Genomic DNA, 17,788 nt, shown 5'->3' with positions numbered 1-17,788 from the left:
ATGGGGACCCTTGCCCGAATATTTTCTGAAATTCAATCCTTAAAAATGCGATTGTATTGCCATATTTTGTAATATTACGCTCGATAATTTTTGAAATTCAAGCTAAAAAAACTCAATTTTAAGCGATTTTCGACGTTGTTGAGCATTTGGGAGCTTTAAGCTGGAAATATCGCGAAGTTTAAGATCTGGAAACAAAATTTCAGTTGCTCCATAATGCTTTCGGCGTGTGTGTGGAGGGGGAAGAGTTCGGAGGAGCAGCATTTTGGATATTTTCTTACTTTTTGATGAACTTAGGAAACAAAAGAAAAAAGAAAAGAACTGAAAAGAAGAGAAAAAAGAAAGGGGGGGGGGGATAGAGTTAGCTGATCAATTAGCTGTTGCCAATGAATATTTTTAATTCAGACCCCGACAGAATTGGGCCAAACATTTGCTAAGGCTGACTCTGTGCAGTCTCTCCTGCACGCACTATTTTGATTACTTTTGCGTCTGTTATATTTAATGAGAGCTTCAATCGAAAACATGGAAATATCTTAAAACTTCTGAGAATTTACTTCTGAGAATTTTGCGAGGCCCTATCTGCGCGAGGCCGTCGGCAGTTGCCGACGTCGCCGACGCCTAGCGCCGCCACTGTCTTTGGCGGCTTGTATCTCGGCCCAGAATTTTTTTGGGCAAAAAAAAAAGTATTTCTTAATTTTTTATGAATTTTAACATATGTTAAATTCAAAAAAATCTGAGACCATCATGTTACAGCCCTTGTTGAATTGACATAGATTCTACCAAAGGCACTTCCATTTCTGTTTCGTTCCCTCCAAATTTCTTAGAATTTCGACCCTGCGTGGGTTTCCTGGGGAAGTGGGGAATCTATTTTGCATTAAATTTTGCTGCCTGTTTTCAATTCAAATGCAGTCAAAATTATTACTTGTCAGAAAAAAAAACAACTAAATAAAATTTTCATCTGTAAAATCTATTTTGCTTATTTTAAAGCAGATCTCCATATCAATTTGCAAAATTTCCTTACCCCCTCCCCCGAAATAACTTCCTGGCTATGTCACTGATTGGACCCCCTCCAAAATGAAATCTTGGCTACCCCACACTGTCTAGGGCGGCAAATATCGAAATTGCAACTATTTTTTCAAGTATGAATTTCTCTTTCACAACCATAAAATTAACTGCTTTAATGCAAAAAAAAAAAAAGTGTGTACCAGTGCTTAGAGATGCAAAACAAAGTTTGGAATTCAACTATAAATTAAATTCAATTTTGGAGGCGCGCAAATTGCGCGATTTAAAAGTCTTTCGAAAATATTAATACTGTCAGACCTGGACATAGGGTAACCCGCTTATAAGGTCACCCCACATATAAGGTCACTTTTCTTAAAGTCCCGGCTCAATGAATAGGAATTCTATGTCATGTATTATCGGATATATGGTCAGGTCATAATACATTAATCGCTTATAAGGTCACTTTTGTCAGATTTCTTTGAATGATTTCAGTGCCTAACAGATTCACTTCCAAGAATTCACCGTGATATACGATCCTTAAAAAGGGAAAAGTCGTTTTTCCTATTAACATAGTAGGTAGTGCACAGAATGCAGTAGCAAGTGAGCATTACGACAGTGATACTAAAATATGAAGCAGTAATGCAGGCACTCAGCCTGTACATATTGCACTCTTTTACCAATCATGAAAAGCTGAAGAAATTTTCAGAAAATAATTAGAAACCATTTAGTTTAAATTAAAGAAAAAACACATTAGTCCTGTATTAATGACAATTTTAAGTAAGGTAAGTTGCACATTAGTTGTTTGCTTGGGGATATTTGAATGCAGCTTTACTCTAAATGAAAGTTTTAAAAAATAATTTCAAAATTTCTTGTTGATTCCAAAAATTTAAATGGGTTCAAATCAATTTAACTACAATAACCTAATTAACTGATAGTTTTGAAGTATTAAAATTTAAAGTGATTTAATGAATTAAATGTTTATTTATCAATGAATATACATGATTCAGTTATAAGGTCAACCTGCTTATAAGGTCAGTTTCGTAAAGTCCCGAGGGGTTACCTTATATTGAGGTCCGACTGTATCTGTTTCAGTGCCATAAGATGCACTACTTTAACACTAGAATTACGGCAGTTTTTGTATACCTAAAAATATGTCGGGGGTCATTTTGATCCCCACTAAAGAAATTGGCATAGTTTCCTACATATGTCATATATATTTTTTTAATGAAGTTAAAATAAACTAATTATAATAACTACTATTTGTTTTGAGGATAGAGAAGTTTTAAATATATATAATGAAATACTTTTAAAATACTTTTTAAAAAATGAAATTGAAATATCTAGTGTTGCTTTGGTTTAATTAAGAACATTTTAGAAATCTACAATAAATTAAGTGAATATTTTATCAAGTTTTGCAGAAAACAGTTTTGAAGCCAAATATTTAAGTAGGTTAATGGCATTTTATTTACTTATTTTTTACTAAAATTGAAAATAACAAGTAAGTGTACTTACAAGGTTTTTCGTCTGTGCAGCAATTTTCGCAGGAGCTAATCATTATAAATTTCTACGCAGAAAATCGAAGTACAGTGGCACAAAGCTAAGTTTTTTTTATCCTTACATTCCTTTGCTTGACATTTCTTTATTTTTTACTTCCTTTTATAAAAAAGGAAGTACTGTATTTGCGAAAAAAAATTTCACTCAAAAATTGACCTTAATTTCCATTTTACTCACCCCTGAATGAATGTTGAGTTTTGTTTTCGATTCGACCACACGTCGATAAGTGCCTAAAAACATATAGACACACGAAATATCCATTTTGACGATTCTTGAGTTAATCACAACGAGTTTTCTCGAAACGTCTGTATGTACGTACAGTAGAATACCTTTATAATGCCGATCTGTATAACGCAATTGTCTATAAACCGCACAATTTTTCAGAAGTAAACAATAAGTTTTAAAGTTTAAAAAAATCCCTCTGTTTTGCATTGCAAACATAAAAATTGTTAGGAAAATTAAATTTTGAAACAGTTTTCCATCTTTCCATCTTAATTCAAAGCCTTTAAATGAAAACTAGCATTCACATTAAAATGAAAATACCAGACGGGTCTTGAAACTGCAGCTGTTATGCAAACCATGAAGCTAGCAGAAGTGCAGGATATTTCACTTTCTTGTAATAAAGAAACATATTTATTTGTGAATGACTCATAGTATAATTAGTGTTTTAATACTCACCACAGATAAAGCTCATTCTGAAGTGCTAATATATAGATATTCTTTGAATATTAGTTTAAAAATTTGTGAAATGACCTATATAACGCCAAAATCTGTATAACACAAAAACTCTGGTCTCAAGGTGTGCATTATAATGGTCTTTTACTGTATGTGCGCATGTATGTCGCATAACTCAAGATTGGGATGTCCTAGAAAGTTGAAATTTGGTACGTAGACTCCTAGTGGGGCCTAGTTGTGCACCTCTTCTTTTGGTTGCATTTGGGTGTTTCTAAAGAGGTCTTTTGCCCCTTTTTGGGGGGAAATCATTGTTAATTTCGATGTAAACTCAAGTGGTGTTATAATTTGGCGGGCACTTGGCGATATATTTCCAGTCTTTTGGTCACCAAGTTTTGTCGCCAACTTGGCGACAAATTTGACAATTTTTTTTTTTTAAATCCGATTTCAATTTGGCCACTGTTGGTGATATTTTGAGAGTAAATTATTGAACCACATTAAAATGAGAGTAAAAGGAAGTCATGTGATGCACACATAAGCTCGTTTTCTTTTACTCCACTGAATCTTGCACCTACATAGATTTACTTACAGCTAGAACAAGTTTGTTTATACTTGGTATCTGTTCCTTTCTGAGTTTTCCTTCTGCTAAACGTAATAAAAAAATCCTTCCTCTGATACTTTTTTTTGTACCTGTCCTGAACAAAATTTATAGCTGCTCAATCCAAAATATTGTGCAAGATATATAATATACTGGCCAGAGGTGTGAGGAAATTTCAGGGAGTATTTTCTTCCCATCTGATCTAGAGCATCTAGTTCTGGCAGCGTTTTTACAATTTCGTCTTGCCTTAGCCCTCTTTTATGAAACAATAACCTGCTTTTTCAAAACTAAAGTCACATAAATAAAACAAACTATTTAAAAAAAAAAAATCTAACAGAACCTACAATCATTCATCTATGTCTAATATCTTTTCACTGTTCTCTTCCCTTAAGAAAGTATAATTGCAGCATTACGAACCACATGACAGACAGCTGTGATGTTACGCAGACAACCTTTTATGTTATTTTTTTTTGTTGCTTAGTTGGCAAAAACAAATACAGCTTACAAAACAAAAATATATTGCAATGAAATGCATTAGCATTTCGTTTTTCTCAATAGCCGCGTTTAAACGCACTTTTTGACCTGGTAAATCTCTGCTCTGGATCTGCAAAAAAACGATTGAAAAACTCCCCCATTTCCATGTAAAAAGAGGTTTTCCCATTGTACCAGAGAAAGCGTTTTTTACCCAGCATCCTTAGCGGCTAGTAGACGAACTTGTTTCACTTAATGCATTCTGGGTAAAAACACCGCTTTCACTCCAGAAGCTAGTAGGAGTAGAAAGATTCCACATAAACCCCGCAAATGCGGTGAAAAGCAGGTTTTTTCCCGGGGTCAAAAGTGGCCATGGAAACGGCCCTAATGGGGTCAAAATGACACCTCCCGTAATTCTAGGTATAACCTTCCGATTGGGGTTCAAAAAATTTTTTTTTTCCTTTAAAACTATATAGTATCACACAGCACAATGATTTAGGAAAAGTCAAGAAAAGATTAAGATATTTGCAAAAATACAGAAGAGCAGTTAGCAAAAAAGTTTGCTTGGGGTCAAAATGACCCCTTCCGTAATTCTAGTGTTAATTTGAAGGATATGCAAAACCTAGTTTGGAATTTAACTAAAAAGTCACTTTAATTTTAAGCACTTTACTGTAATTTTTATTTTTTTGATATATTACAATTTTATATTATTATTATTCAATGGGGGGGGGGGGGGTCTTGTCAATATTGCCTAGGGTGGCAGAACTACTAGGGTCGACCCTGTATTCAGCACATAATTATGTGTCCCCCACCCGTTACTCCTACAAAGAAGTTACTTACAAAGAACTTAGAGAACCATGAATTAGAAGCAAAATTTACAGCAAAATAAGATCAGATAGTTTAGCATTCTGCAATAACTTTTGCCTGCTTATTAAAAACTGTTTGATGAGTGAGCTGTCTAACTGATGCTGAACCATTAGTTAGGTTTTCTGATGAAGATGAAGTTACGAAATTTTACTAAAGGCAAAGATTATAAAGTCAAATTTTTACTATGGCACATCAAAAAAATGGGGGATGTTTTTATTGGTCTATATGACCGTATTTGGCAAACCCACCTACTATATTATTAGCATGGATACTTTGAGGCACCCCTCACATCTCCTTATGGCATCCCAGGGTGCCGCAACACCCAGTTTCAGAACCCCTGAATTAAAAGAATGAGGACAACAGTTCCAAAATAAAGTCAGCACTGCCTTCAAAATTCTGATGTAAACTGGATTTGTATAAGGAACAAATACACATTAATAAACATCCATTTTTATTTATGTAGATTTCCTTAAAAACAAAGAAAGTACTTCATTTTAAGCTAATTCCTGGATGAAACTTCTACTTTGTTTTTCGTGTGGATTTTACGTGGTATGCGGTTTGATTTTTGATTTCTTATTAGTTAAAAATGTAACTTAAACTTCAACAAGTACAATGCTTCATCATTATAGTGTTTTAAGAACTTTAATTAAATGAGCAAAACAATTGTTTCCTTTTCTTAAATTTCATAAATCTTGCAGTTATACAACTTTTGGCTCGGAAGGTAAAAATCTCCATTCAAAAAGAAAGTAAAGTCATGGCAAGGGGTGCCCACAGAGATTGATTATGGCGCACGTTGTGCTATCAAAATGTTAAGGGGGGGATTTTTTAATTTTCTATTTATTTAAATTTATTTATTGATTAATTTTTAATTTAAGTTATTTATATAATTTAATTTTATTTATTTGTTTATTTTATGTGTATATGTCATTGGCATAGGACAGAACTTTTGTTTTTAAATAATAATAATGAAAAATAAATAAATAAACAAAAATATTTTTTTAAAAATAAATAAAATAAAAAAGATGCCTGAAAATCAAAAATATAAAAGGGCATAAGGGTTGAGAAAATGGGGGGAGGGGGATTTGCACCATTGAGCTTGGGGGGATGGGCATCCCCGAGTCATGGAAGCAGTGGGACGTAAATGATGTCATAAATTGTTGAGCATTTGTCATAACATGGAAATATCTTGACAAATTTGAAGCTAAAAAATAGAGAGTCAAATTCAATCACATGCCTTAATAAGTCCATATGGGGCATTCCAAGGTATTTTTGACATTATGTAGAGTCCGTAACGTGACCTTTTTTTAGCATAACTTTTTAATTTACCGCTTGATTTGAAAATTATTTTAATTTGAACTGGTGTGTTGGTAGGAAAAGATCAAAATAAAATAATATGCTAATCAAACAGTAAATTAAAAAGTTATGGCAAAAAAGGTCACGTTACGGACTCTACATAAATGTCAAAAATACCGTGGAATGCCCCATATACAATATAAATTCTCCTTTCACTAAAATGGAGCAAATCACATAGGTTTATGTCTTACAGGAGATTTAGCTCATTGAAGAGTTAATAATCTTGGTTCAATTATGTTTGCTCATAACAAAAGAAAAAGTTCATTGAAATCAAACAGAAACTACAAAAATTTCCTGCAGAAAAAATAATGCTTATGAACAAAGAAATTACTTGGCAAGGAAATGATTACATTTGATAAAAGAAATATTTATCCAAACAAACATATTTTCATTTTGAATTTGCAAAACAAAACATATTAAACACAACAGTAATATTGAAGCAGACTCAAAACGAAAGCAAATTTTGTGATTACAGAACTTTATAAAACTTTGAACCATATTGGAAGACCATATTATAGTGATTTTAGAAGTTGGACTTCATTTTGAATTCATTTAAATCCTATGAAGTCTGGTTTGAAATATTTCAAAAATTGTTACTGACCCCATATCATAAAAAACTTTTAAAAATCAAATCAATACCAATCATGATTGACTATAGATAACTACAAAAGCTAGCTCTCCCAATTTACTTCAAAGTGTTAAATTTGATTTGAAAAAAATTGAAACTAGTTATCTCCCTTTGAACTATGAAAATATGTCATCAATGCAAAAAGCGTTTTTTGTCACCTAACCCCACCTATTGGATAAGATGATGGAAGATGGGTAAAACGAAGAACAGCTAAAAGTGAACATTAAGAGAGCAAAAAATACGAACAAACAGATAAAATTTTTTGGATCAGTGTGTTCTCCTGCCCTAACATTAAAAAACCTGTTAGGAGCATGTTGTGAACCAGTCTCTCTAGCAAACAGTTTCCCAGTTGGAAAACGTTCTGCTGGAATTATTCTTACTGATTAATTTCCAAAGATTCCATGTGATCTCCATGTGACTGACAGATTCCCTAAATCTTATGCAATGTTGCTACATATCAAAGATGACCATATCAACAATTAAAAGGCTTTTCTAAATTTCATTTTGACAGAAAAACATTTAGTAAACTTTCGGTTTGGTTTTGAAAAGTTATTTGGATTTCAGTAGTCTTAGTATCTCGTGGAAAAAAAAGAAGTATGAAAATAGATTGAAATAACATATATTACGTTATGGAGAAATGCACCAAAGCAATTGGTGTCTTTAGAGGAAGACCTCAGAAATTAGCAGGCTTTTTAGGTAGGGTTTCTGACATAAGAATAGTTGGGTCAGGAGAAAATAAGAAAAATTGGGTCTGGAGTGGTAAAGAGACAGCTTCTTCCTTTGTTTCCTGGTTATTTTCTTGCAGGGCATCTGAAGTTGAGAAAAATCTGAGCAAGTAGGGAGCTATAGAGGAAACTAAAGTTGATGGCTGTGAGGTAACGCTTCAGGAATTGATAGGCTATGGAGGTAGTTTTGCTGACTTGGTTGGGTTTAGAGAAAGCTCTCAGAAAATGAAAGAATAAAAAAATGGCTTGAGCATTAAAAAATTTTTTTTTCAACAACAGAAAATGAAGCTTGAAAATCTTTAACTGCATAAAAATGATGTCTAACGTTTTATAAAATAGAATCGGTACTTAAAAATGTGTCCGATAAGATGGGGACTAAGCAATCCTCTCGTGATATAACCTCATTCTATCACTTTCGCTTCGAGTTTGTTTATCAGTAATGTAGCTTACCCTCAAGATTTTAAACCACACATGGTTCTTTATCTAGCAACTTTTGTTTTACAAAAATGAATAGAGGAAAAAAACTTACAAACACAAGCAAGAAAAATCCTTGGTGGTTACAATTCTCTAAACAATCCAGTCCTACCATCCCTTGCAGTGAACTTTATTACATATCACCTGAGTTTCAAAAAGTACTTAGATGTTGATATCAAAGAATGAATTCTAGAAATGCAAAATTCTTCATCTTATCTTCCTCTACCTTAAGTAAATACTTTTTGAGTCAGAGAATTTTTTTCTTTTTCCAAAACTGGTACATTAAGCAACATTTATATAAGGCTAAAAGGATAGCAATTGATAAAATCTATCGAGAACAAACTATTTCTTGAAGAACTTTCTCTCTTTCCTCTTGAAGAAGTCTTTCATTTTCATTTTTATTTCTGCTATAGGGTAGAAATATTGCATTTTGGAATGCCATATAAAATATATTAGTGTTTATAACAGAGCTGAGGTTGTAAAGGATTTGTAGTTTATTCTTGAGGCTCCATTTTCAAAGTGTTTCAGCTTGTACGTAAGATTTTTTTCACTTAAAACAGGTTTTAATTACTAATACACAATGCAAAAAATTCCTGTAATTGCATATGGTAACCTCATTTTATTCCAAACGAGCATATATAACCCTTTTATCCTAACGGGACACATACATCCCAAGCAAATTTCAAAAAAGTCTTTTGGGAAGCCAACTCTTCTTTGTCTTATGGGAGACAGTCCCACCAGTCCTGCCAATACTTTTGACATTATTTTCATTCACTGAGGGTAGATGGTGCTACCGTAGATAATGCTATTCCTGCTGTAGCAAGTGCGTTTCGTTCGCTACAAACGTAGATGCTACATTTTGGGGAAATACCACATTTTTTAGATTAAATTGTGATTGAAATATAAATCTAAGGTTAGATACGTTACTTACGTAGTGGATTATCTCTAATAAATTGGTAAGTTGCAAAATTTTTTCTTCCGTTTTTATTACTGGGACATATGTGTCCCTCTCGTCTTGGACAATGGGAAAACATTGTCCCAGAAGTCCTATGTATCAGGTAGCTTGATATTCTGTTTTTCGGTTTCTTTTGAAATTGGTACGCATTATTTTTTATTTTAGAAATTAATTTAAACTAAAGATGAGTCAATGCCAGGGACTGATTGATGAAGAAATCAAAAAACTTTTAGGAGAGTTAGATGACAAAGATACTGACTTGGATGACGACATAGACAATCCTGATTATCAAGATTCAGCACACAATTCGCAGCACTCATCTGATTCTGACGAGTGTGAGATGGATATCGGTCCCCATAATAAGAAGAACAACAATGTTTCGAGTGACACGGATACGGCATCACTTTCTCCAGTTGACGAGATACCATCAGCTAATACTTCAGACTGCAGACCAATCTTATGGTTTCATGCAGATTCAGTTTTTCAACCCAGAATGACAATTCCTGTGGAGTCATCCCCTAGTTTGTTATTCAACTTGAGTCGTTAAGCTACCGAATTGGTTGTGCTTCTCAAAATGTTTCCAAAAAGCCTCATCATTTGGATATCTCAATGCACAAATCAGCGACTTCAAAAGTTAGGACAAAAAATTCCCCCTACAGACCCCTCAGAAATCATGCTTGTGCTTGGTTGCATGCTTTTCATGTCTTACAATAAGGTGCCGAAATTCTCTCATCATTGGTCATCTAATCCTTCTTTGGGAAATGTAGCAATAAAAAATGCTATTTCAAGAGAGATGTAAAACGTTATTGTCAAAACTGTATTTTGCTGAACCAGAAAAGTCGGGAAACGCCAGTAAAACATATTACATCGACGAGGTTGTATCGTACCTCAAACAAACCTTCAAACAGTGCCGAAGCGAAAGCTCATATCTGTCTATTGACGAATCAATGACGAAGTTCAAGGGACGTTCATCTCTGAAACAATACATGCCGTTGAAACCTATCAAAAGAGGGATAAAAATTTGGCAGCGATGTGACTCGAAAACAGGGTATGTATATGACATGAACATTTATTCCTGAAAAGAAACAGGTGAAGTACAAGGCACACTTGGAGAACGGGTAGTTTTGAAGCTTACGGAGACAATCGGGAGGAGATGACGTGGTTCTTGCATTTGATCGATTTTTTACAAGCGTACACCTGATGGAAACCTGCAGAAATAGCCTGCTGTTAGAACGCGCATCAAGACACACACAGATGTTCCTAAATGTGCTACAAAAGTAAGCAAAAGAGGCGAGTCTGAGTTTCTCGTAACTTAAAGTGGAACAATGTTTGCGAGGTGGCTTGATTCAAAGGAAGTGATGATTCTAAGTAATTGCCACAAAGCAAAATAGGCAAAAGTAAATCGCACAATGAAAGATGAAAACAAAGAAGAATTTGAATGTCCTGAGGTAATTGAATTCTACAACAAAATTATGGGAGGCGTCGACCTGGCCGACCAAATGGCACAACTCTATGAATTAGATCGAAAATCTTGCAAGTGGTGGAAAAAGGTATTTTTTTGCCTATTGATGACAGCAGTGGTCAATTCATGGATTACGTACCGCGAACTCAAGTATCAAAAAACCCCACTACTTGATTTCCTTGTATCTCTTGCAGAAGCCTTGATGGCATCCGGAAAACTCAACGCACAGTATCAACGTCGCAGAGGAACTGGATGCCCATCCAAAACATCATGAAGCTTACTCAATGTGGGTGATCATCTGTGAATAACAACACAAACACGACGACGGTGCCGTAAATGTGCACAAAGTAAGAAGGAATCGCGCACTAAAATAATATGCACGATGTGTAATGTTCCACTATGCATTGATTGTTTCAGACCATACCATTCATAATAAAAAAATTTTGACGAGAAAACTATTGCTTCCTTTTACACAATTATTAGTTGAAGACTACTGGGAAACATATGTCCCAGTGAAAAAGACTGATGTTACATTTGTGTCCCGATCCTAAATTAGTGTTTAAAATTTTCAGGAAAATATATCATCTTAGTTTTAGCATTCTTATGTACTCTACTGATAGTTCATGCTACCAAAATTGTTCTCCCGTTAAAAAAAACTCGTCGCGAAAGGGATAAGACAAATAAAATGTGCAATAGAAAAATTAATCTGTAAATAGCTTATACATGACCCATGTTTACACATTGTAGATAAATATAGATATACAGGGTGACAAGAAATAACTTGGACACACATGAGACATTATAATTTTAATGCAAATGAAAATATAATGACATAACTTCAAAATAAATGAATACAATATTTCCTCTAATACATTTGCAAATTTTCAAAGTGGATATCTTTAGCTTTAATACAGAGCTTTAAACGTGCCACAATATTTTTGGTTGTGGACTGCAACTCACTTACTGATATTTTATCCCACTCCTTGCACTAGGATTTCTTTAGGGATGCCAAAATTTTAAGAGGTTTAGCACACACTCGTCTCCAAGACCTTCTTGCATTGTTGAACGGCATCAACTACCCCAATCTATAATGGTTTGGGGTGGAATATGTGTTACTGGGAAAACACCACTTGTTTTTGTCGATCAAAGGATAAATATTAATCAAGAAACATATCGCCAACTCATTTTGGGAGATGTTGTCTTACTGCGGTTGCAAAAGTTCTTTGGAAACAAGATGGACCTTCCAACAGTATACTGCACCTGCACACTGAGCTAAAGGAGACAACTGTGTGCGCTACACTTCATAAAACTTTGACATTTGCAGCCCATAGCCAAAAACTTTGTGACGCATTTAAAGCTCTGTATTAAGATTAAAGGCAGCCGCTTTGAAAATGTGTAAATATTTTAGACAAAATAACGTATTCATATTTATTTTGAAGTTTCGTCATAATATTTTTCTTATCATTAAAATTATAATGTATCATGTGTATCCAAGTTATTTCTGGTTATCCTGTAATGTATTACAAGCAAGATTTGCGTGCGTTCCCCCAGTAATAAGTTTTAAACTGTCACTTTTCTTGATTTTCTCCCGTTAAAATTTGCACAAATACACTACTAAAAGAAGCCCATAGAATAAAACTGCCGTGGGAAGGCAAAGGGCAGTAACAGCCCTTTACCCCTGTAAAGTTTTCGTCTTAATTTTTTTTTTACATCTTTATCATCTATTTTACATTAGCTTTATTGTAGAAGCTTGCTCATTTGGCTTCGGCTGAAAAGAAGTGCAAAAAAAGTCTAATTCCAACATTTCCCTATTAGGATTGAATCTGAAATACATTTCTTCACTCGAAAACTCACTGCTGCTGTTTACCTGCTCACGAGAGAATAGTACATAAATATCAATTATTTTTACATAATATTTAAAAGTACATACTCTAAAGTAAGGATCACAAAGAATAGCTCTAAGTTCAGCAGTTTCTACAGACAAGTGGCTGGAGCTTAAATGTAGGAACTCTAACACCTGAAATAAAAAATACATCACATCACTCTATAATTTAAATTGAATAATGTAGCACTACTGCACTTGAAAAAAAGGTCAGAGTTTATCCATGAGGTTGAACTTTTACGTAACAGTAGACTCACATTTACAACTGAACTAAAGGCATTTTTTAGGGCACAGCCCCCCCCCTTTCCTCCTTCTTCCAACGATGTGCTACATCCAATGATGTCTATGACATAGGTACAGCCTGTACTACTTTAGAAGCAAAGTAGATGGGCATAGATATACATACATACAGTTGCCTTGCTGTGGGGGGTGGGGTCTGCCGCTGTTGTGTCACCATAAATTACCACCCTGGGTGTAACTCATGCTATGTATGCCACTGATATATATATATATATATATATATATATATATATATATATATATATATATATATATATATGAAAAAAATGGTACCTCTTAGCTAAAAGCTTTTAAATATTTTAAAACTTGCAAATTTTTATGCCATAGCAACTAGTCAAATTAATTTATTGTTTCGCATAAGTGTGGCCTTCTTTTTATAGTAAATACAACTCATTTTTGCTGTAAGTGCATATAGGCAGTTTTACATGTGCAATAATGATAAGTATTATTTATGCTGCAAGTCTTTGCCCAATGTTATCTTTCACAAAACTTCAAATACAGACATTATTGTTATTTTTGAGTTTATTTTTATTGATTTGCACAATATTTAGATGTACAAAGTGAATACTGATACCCCAGTTCCGTTTAGTTTCATCCTTCATAAATAAAATATAAAAAATTTAAGTATTTATCTAACACTGAATGTTCTATGTCTGTGAAACTAATATTTACCAGTTTTGTTCTTATCCAAAATTATTTAAAAAGTCAGTAGTATTTTGAAGGCATGTTTATCTGATTTAATCACATTGCATAGGCAAGAAGACCAGATAATGATATCAGGGGAGTGACATTGCTGTGAGTATAGTGCACTTCTAGTTGACTAATTTCTTTGACACCTGAGAAAGTTGGCGAGGAGAGGGGCAACAACTAAGTTTAAGAAAATGTCAGAATATGATCGTTTTTTCTTTCCTTCAATAAATTTTATGGATGATCGTGAACCAACCTTTTGGATGTTCAGCTTTTCTAATACCTTTGAACATTTAGAAACAGTTCTAAAAATGGCGGAATTACGTATCATCTTAGATCAGACAAATTGTGCCCCCCCTCCCTTTTTTTAAAGTTCTGATGCACCTTCCACCAAGTGAATTTGATAATATTTTTCAATGCATTTTTTGGTACTATAAAGCACAAATTTTGTTTTTAAGAAGAGTCATCCATTTATGTCAGAAGAAGACTTCATAGAAGTTTGAGAATAGAATACAAGCCAATGCTTTTAAAATTCAACAATGAACAATAAGCCATCAAAGAAAATGTTTTTTAATATTAAGCAGCAGAATTGCTCAAAAATTTAAAACGAAATGAAAAAAATGGGGGGGGGGGGGAGTCAACCGAACTAAGCTTTGCATCCAGGTCTATTGAGCTCATATCCAATCAGAAGTCTTAAAACAGACAAATACAAATACAAATACAAAAGTGACGACCAGCAACAGGCTCTGGGCCCAGCTAGACTGGTCCTAGTCAATTTACAATCCCCAGTGAAGATCAATGGCCCTCTTAAAACTGTCTACTCCTTTGCTCATTACCACCTCTTCCGGTAAACTGTTCCAAGGTTCCACTACCCTGCTAAAATAATAATTTTTCCTAATATCCATGTTAGCCTGAGATTTAAATAGCTTAAAACAATGACCCCTTGTCCTGTTTTCAGTGCTAAACTTTAGCCCCGTAACATCTTTTGTTTTAATAAATTTAAACAGCTGAATCATGTCCCCTCGGTCTCTTCTAGTAGACTAGTAGTTGAAGCGAAATTCAGCAAGCACCTAATGGGGTCATCATGAATCTTTCAAGGTTTGATTAAATGATGACTAAGGTGTTCAAACTAATAGGCAGAAAGCACTTCATATTCACATAAATTGTGAGTCACAGTTTCTTCATGAAAAAGGCAATCCTTACAAGTTGAATCATTACCAACACCAAGGTAATCAGTGCATGGACTATTAAGAGCACCACTTGCCTCCCTAGTACTTATTTATATTAAGGTTCAAAATCTCCTTCACCCTAATACTACAGCAACCCCAGTTAAACTCCTTAGCCTGACATTGCCCACCCAAGTTAAGACAGTTAGAATACTGTTTTTTCTTAAAATATCAAAAGACCTGGTGAGATTCCTTCTGCTGGTTTGGGGCCACCAAAAGTAACCTTTTGCAGGTGATTAGCTATGTCATCATTTTGACACCTGAGTACCAAGAGACCTTGTCAAGATTTGCAGGAGTGCAGAACACATTACAGAATTCCCAAGCAATGTGAGATGTTATTACAGCCTTTTTAGGACTTTGCTTAAGGGTTAAGAGCTGTGTTAGCTTTTTAAGTGACATTTGCAGGATAGTTCTTAGTTAGTTTGAAAGAGATGTCTCTATAAAAGGGGATTCAAGTTTCAATATCAGCAAAGGAAAGTCACAAACAGTCCTAGCAAAACCACCCTATTCTTGCAGCTCTTTCCCTCAGGCCCTTCTGAGAAGATATGAATACCAAATTTAAGAAGAGTTATGGACTTTGTTGTTAACTGCGAAGAAAAGGACAGGGCCACAAGTATGAATGCAAGAAGATGAGGAAGAAAAGAAAAGCTGCTTGAAGTTTTGATCGTTTAATGGACTATTTGATAGCATTTCAGGCTTATTGTCGCATTCAATATGTTTATATCGTGCAATATGTTCCGCTAGGACAACAAGCAGTTAATAAATAAACAGTTTGGGGCTACAAATAAAGTTAATGTTTGATCCTCTCAAGCATGGAACAGAAAGCATACTTTGGTATGTTTGACATAAAAAAAAAAAAAAAAAAAAAAAAAAAAAAAACAAGCAAAATAAAACTTTACATTAAATATAAAGGTTAATGTTAGAAGACATTTAAATGCTATCCAAATGAAACATTTTTCTAAACTGCATTGACTTTTAAAGTGATTGAAAGTTTTTAGAAGAATTGTGATAGGAAAAACACTTTATTCCTCTTATGTAATGTTTTAGTTAAGTTGTAGAAAAGATTTAACACAGAAAACTTAAATAAAATACTTTATCATTAAGCTCACCTCCCTAGCTGCAGGTAAGGCATCTGGAATAGGGCACCGAACAGGACTGTAGGATCTTGTACCTATCCTATCATACAGCTGTTAAAAAATAAATAAATAAAATCATATGTTTTTTAAGCAAGACTTGAACAATTCAATAATAATTTAATAAAAGAGAAAACCATAAAATATGTTTCAAAAAAGGTTAAAACTTTAGCCGACTTTAACAGGAATGAAATCATTCAGTAACAAGATCTAGGCCCCAAGTTCACTGATGATTAATTTTGTGTTGGTACACATAATAACATTTATGAGAACAAAAATACATCATAATTGACACTATCCCTCAGTGCAGAACTACTTTGATTATGTGTAAAGAATTTTAGAAGTTAATAAGCATGAGTTCAAAGACCTTTTTTATTTAGAAGCTTTATGTGGAGAGAACTGCATGTATGGCAATTGAAGGAGTCATATACATAAAGGTTACAATATTAAGAAAAATTAATAATCAGCACTTGCAACTTTTTTGCTTCTTGGGGGGTTTCAAGTAATAGCAAAAGTGAGGGCCAATGCTACAATATTTATTTGTGTGTTTAAGCAGAAAGCTGAAAGAACCAGACCAGTCAGAACTCTGATATACAAATACAAATACAAAAGTGACGGCCAGCAACAGGCTCTGGGCCCAACTAGACTGGTCCTAGTCAATTTACAATCCCCAATGAAGATCAATAGCTATCTTAAAACTATCTACTCCCTTGCTCATTACCACCTCTTCCGGTAAACTGTTCCAAGGTTCCACTACCCTGCTAAAATAATAATTTTTCCTAACATCCATGTTAGCCTGAGATTTAAATAGCTTAAAACAATGACCCCTTGTCCTGTTTTCAGTGCCAAACTTCAGCCCCGTAACATCTTTCATTTTAATAAATTTAAACAACTGAATCATGTCCCCTCGGTCTCTTCTTTGCTCAAGACCGTACATTTTTAGCCTTCTAAGCCTGGAATCATAGTCTAAGTGAGAAAGTCCATCTATTAGCCTTGTAGCTCGCCTTTGAACCCTTTCCAATACATTAATGTCTTTCTTAAGATAAGGAGACCAAAACTGAACAGCATACTCCAAATGAGGTCTTACCAAACTTCTATATAAGGGCAGAAGAACTTCTTTAGATTTGTTTGAAATAGATCTATTGATAAACCCAAGCATCTTATTGGCCTTGTTACTAGCAATGCTGCACTGTTGGCTGAACTTTAAATCTTGACTTATTAAGACCCCCAGATCAGTAACTTTGTCTGCCTGACTGATGACTGAACCTTGCAAATAATAACTGGTACACTTATTTCCATGCCCTAAATGTAGCACTTGACATTTCCCAACATTAACAGCCATACCCCATTTATCAGCCCACTCCGTAATATGATCTAGATCCTCTTGCAGCTGTTTTGCTTGTTCTTCATTTTCTACCGTCCCCATAACTTTGACATCATCAGCAAAACAATTGATGTTCCCAGAAATATTTTTGTGAATATCAATCATAAAAACAATGAACAAAACAGGCCCTAACACTGATCCTTGAGGAACCCCGCTTAAAACCTCACTCCAATTAGAATAATTTCCCCTTACAACTACCCTTTGTTTCCTTCTGGTCAGCCAGTTTTTTACCCAAATGAAAGTTTTCCTTCCTATTCCTATATCAGCTAATTTGCTAAGTTGAGCAACATGCGGTACCTTATCAAAAGCTTTTTGAAAATCAATGTAAACAACATCTACAGGCTTCTTATTGTCCAAAGCCCTGGTAACTTTGTCACAGAAATGTAATAAATTAGTTGCACAAGATTTACCTTTCCTG

The 17,788-nt window shown here is 34.2% G+C and overlaps 1 protein-coding gene across 1 annotated transcript in view; it reads right to left on the bottom strand.

Annotated features, from left to right (window-relative positions):
* The window catches only part of LOC129231130 (peripheral plasma membrane protein CASK-like), a 222,412-nt gene that overhangs the window by 76,811 nt on the left and 127,813 nt on the right, over positions 1-17,788 (bottom strand). The window contains exons 13-14 of the mRNA XM_054865377.1: positions 15,963-16,040; positions 12,689-12,775 (exon numbers count right to left, since the gene is read on the bottom strand). Coding sequence (XP_054721352.1) covers positions 12,689-12,775; positions 15,963-16,040 — 165 coding nt within the window. The remainder of the gene's footprint in view (positions 1-12,688; positions 12,776-15,962; positions 16,041-17,788) is intronic.

This window comes from Uloborus diversus, chromosome 10, assembly GCF_026930045.1.
Source record: "Uloborus diversus isolate 005 chromosome 10, Udiv.v.3.1, whole genome shotgun sequence".
NCBI classification, from domain to species: Eukaryota; Metazoa; Arthropoda; class Arachnida; order Araneae; family Uloboridae; genus Uloborus; species Uloborus diversus.
Note: the sequence above shows the minus strand (reverse complement) of the source record. Positions and strands in the feature narration are given on the sequence as shown.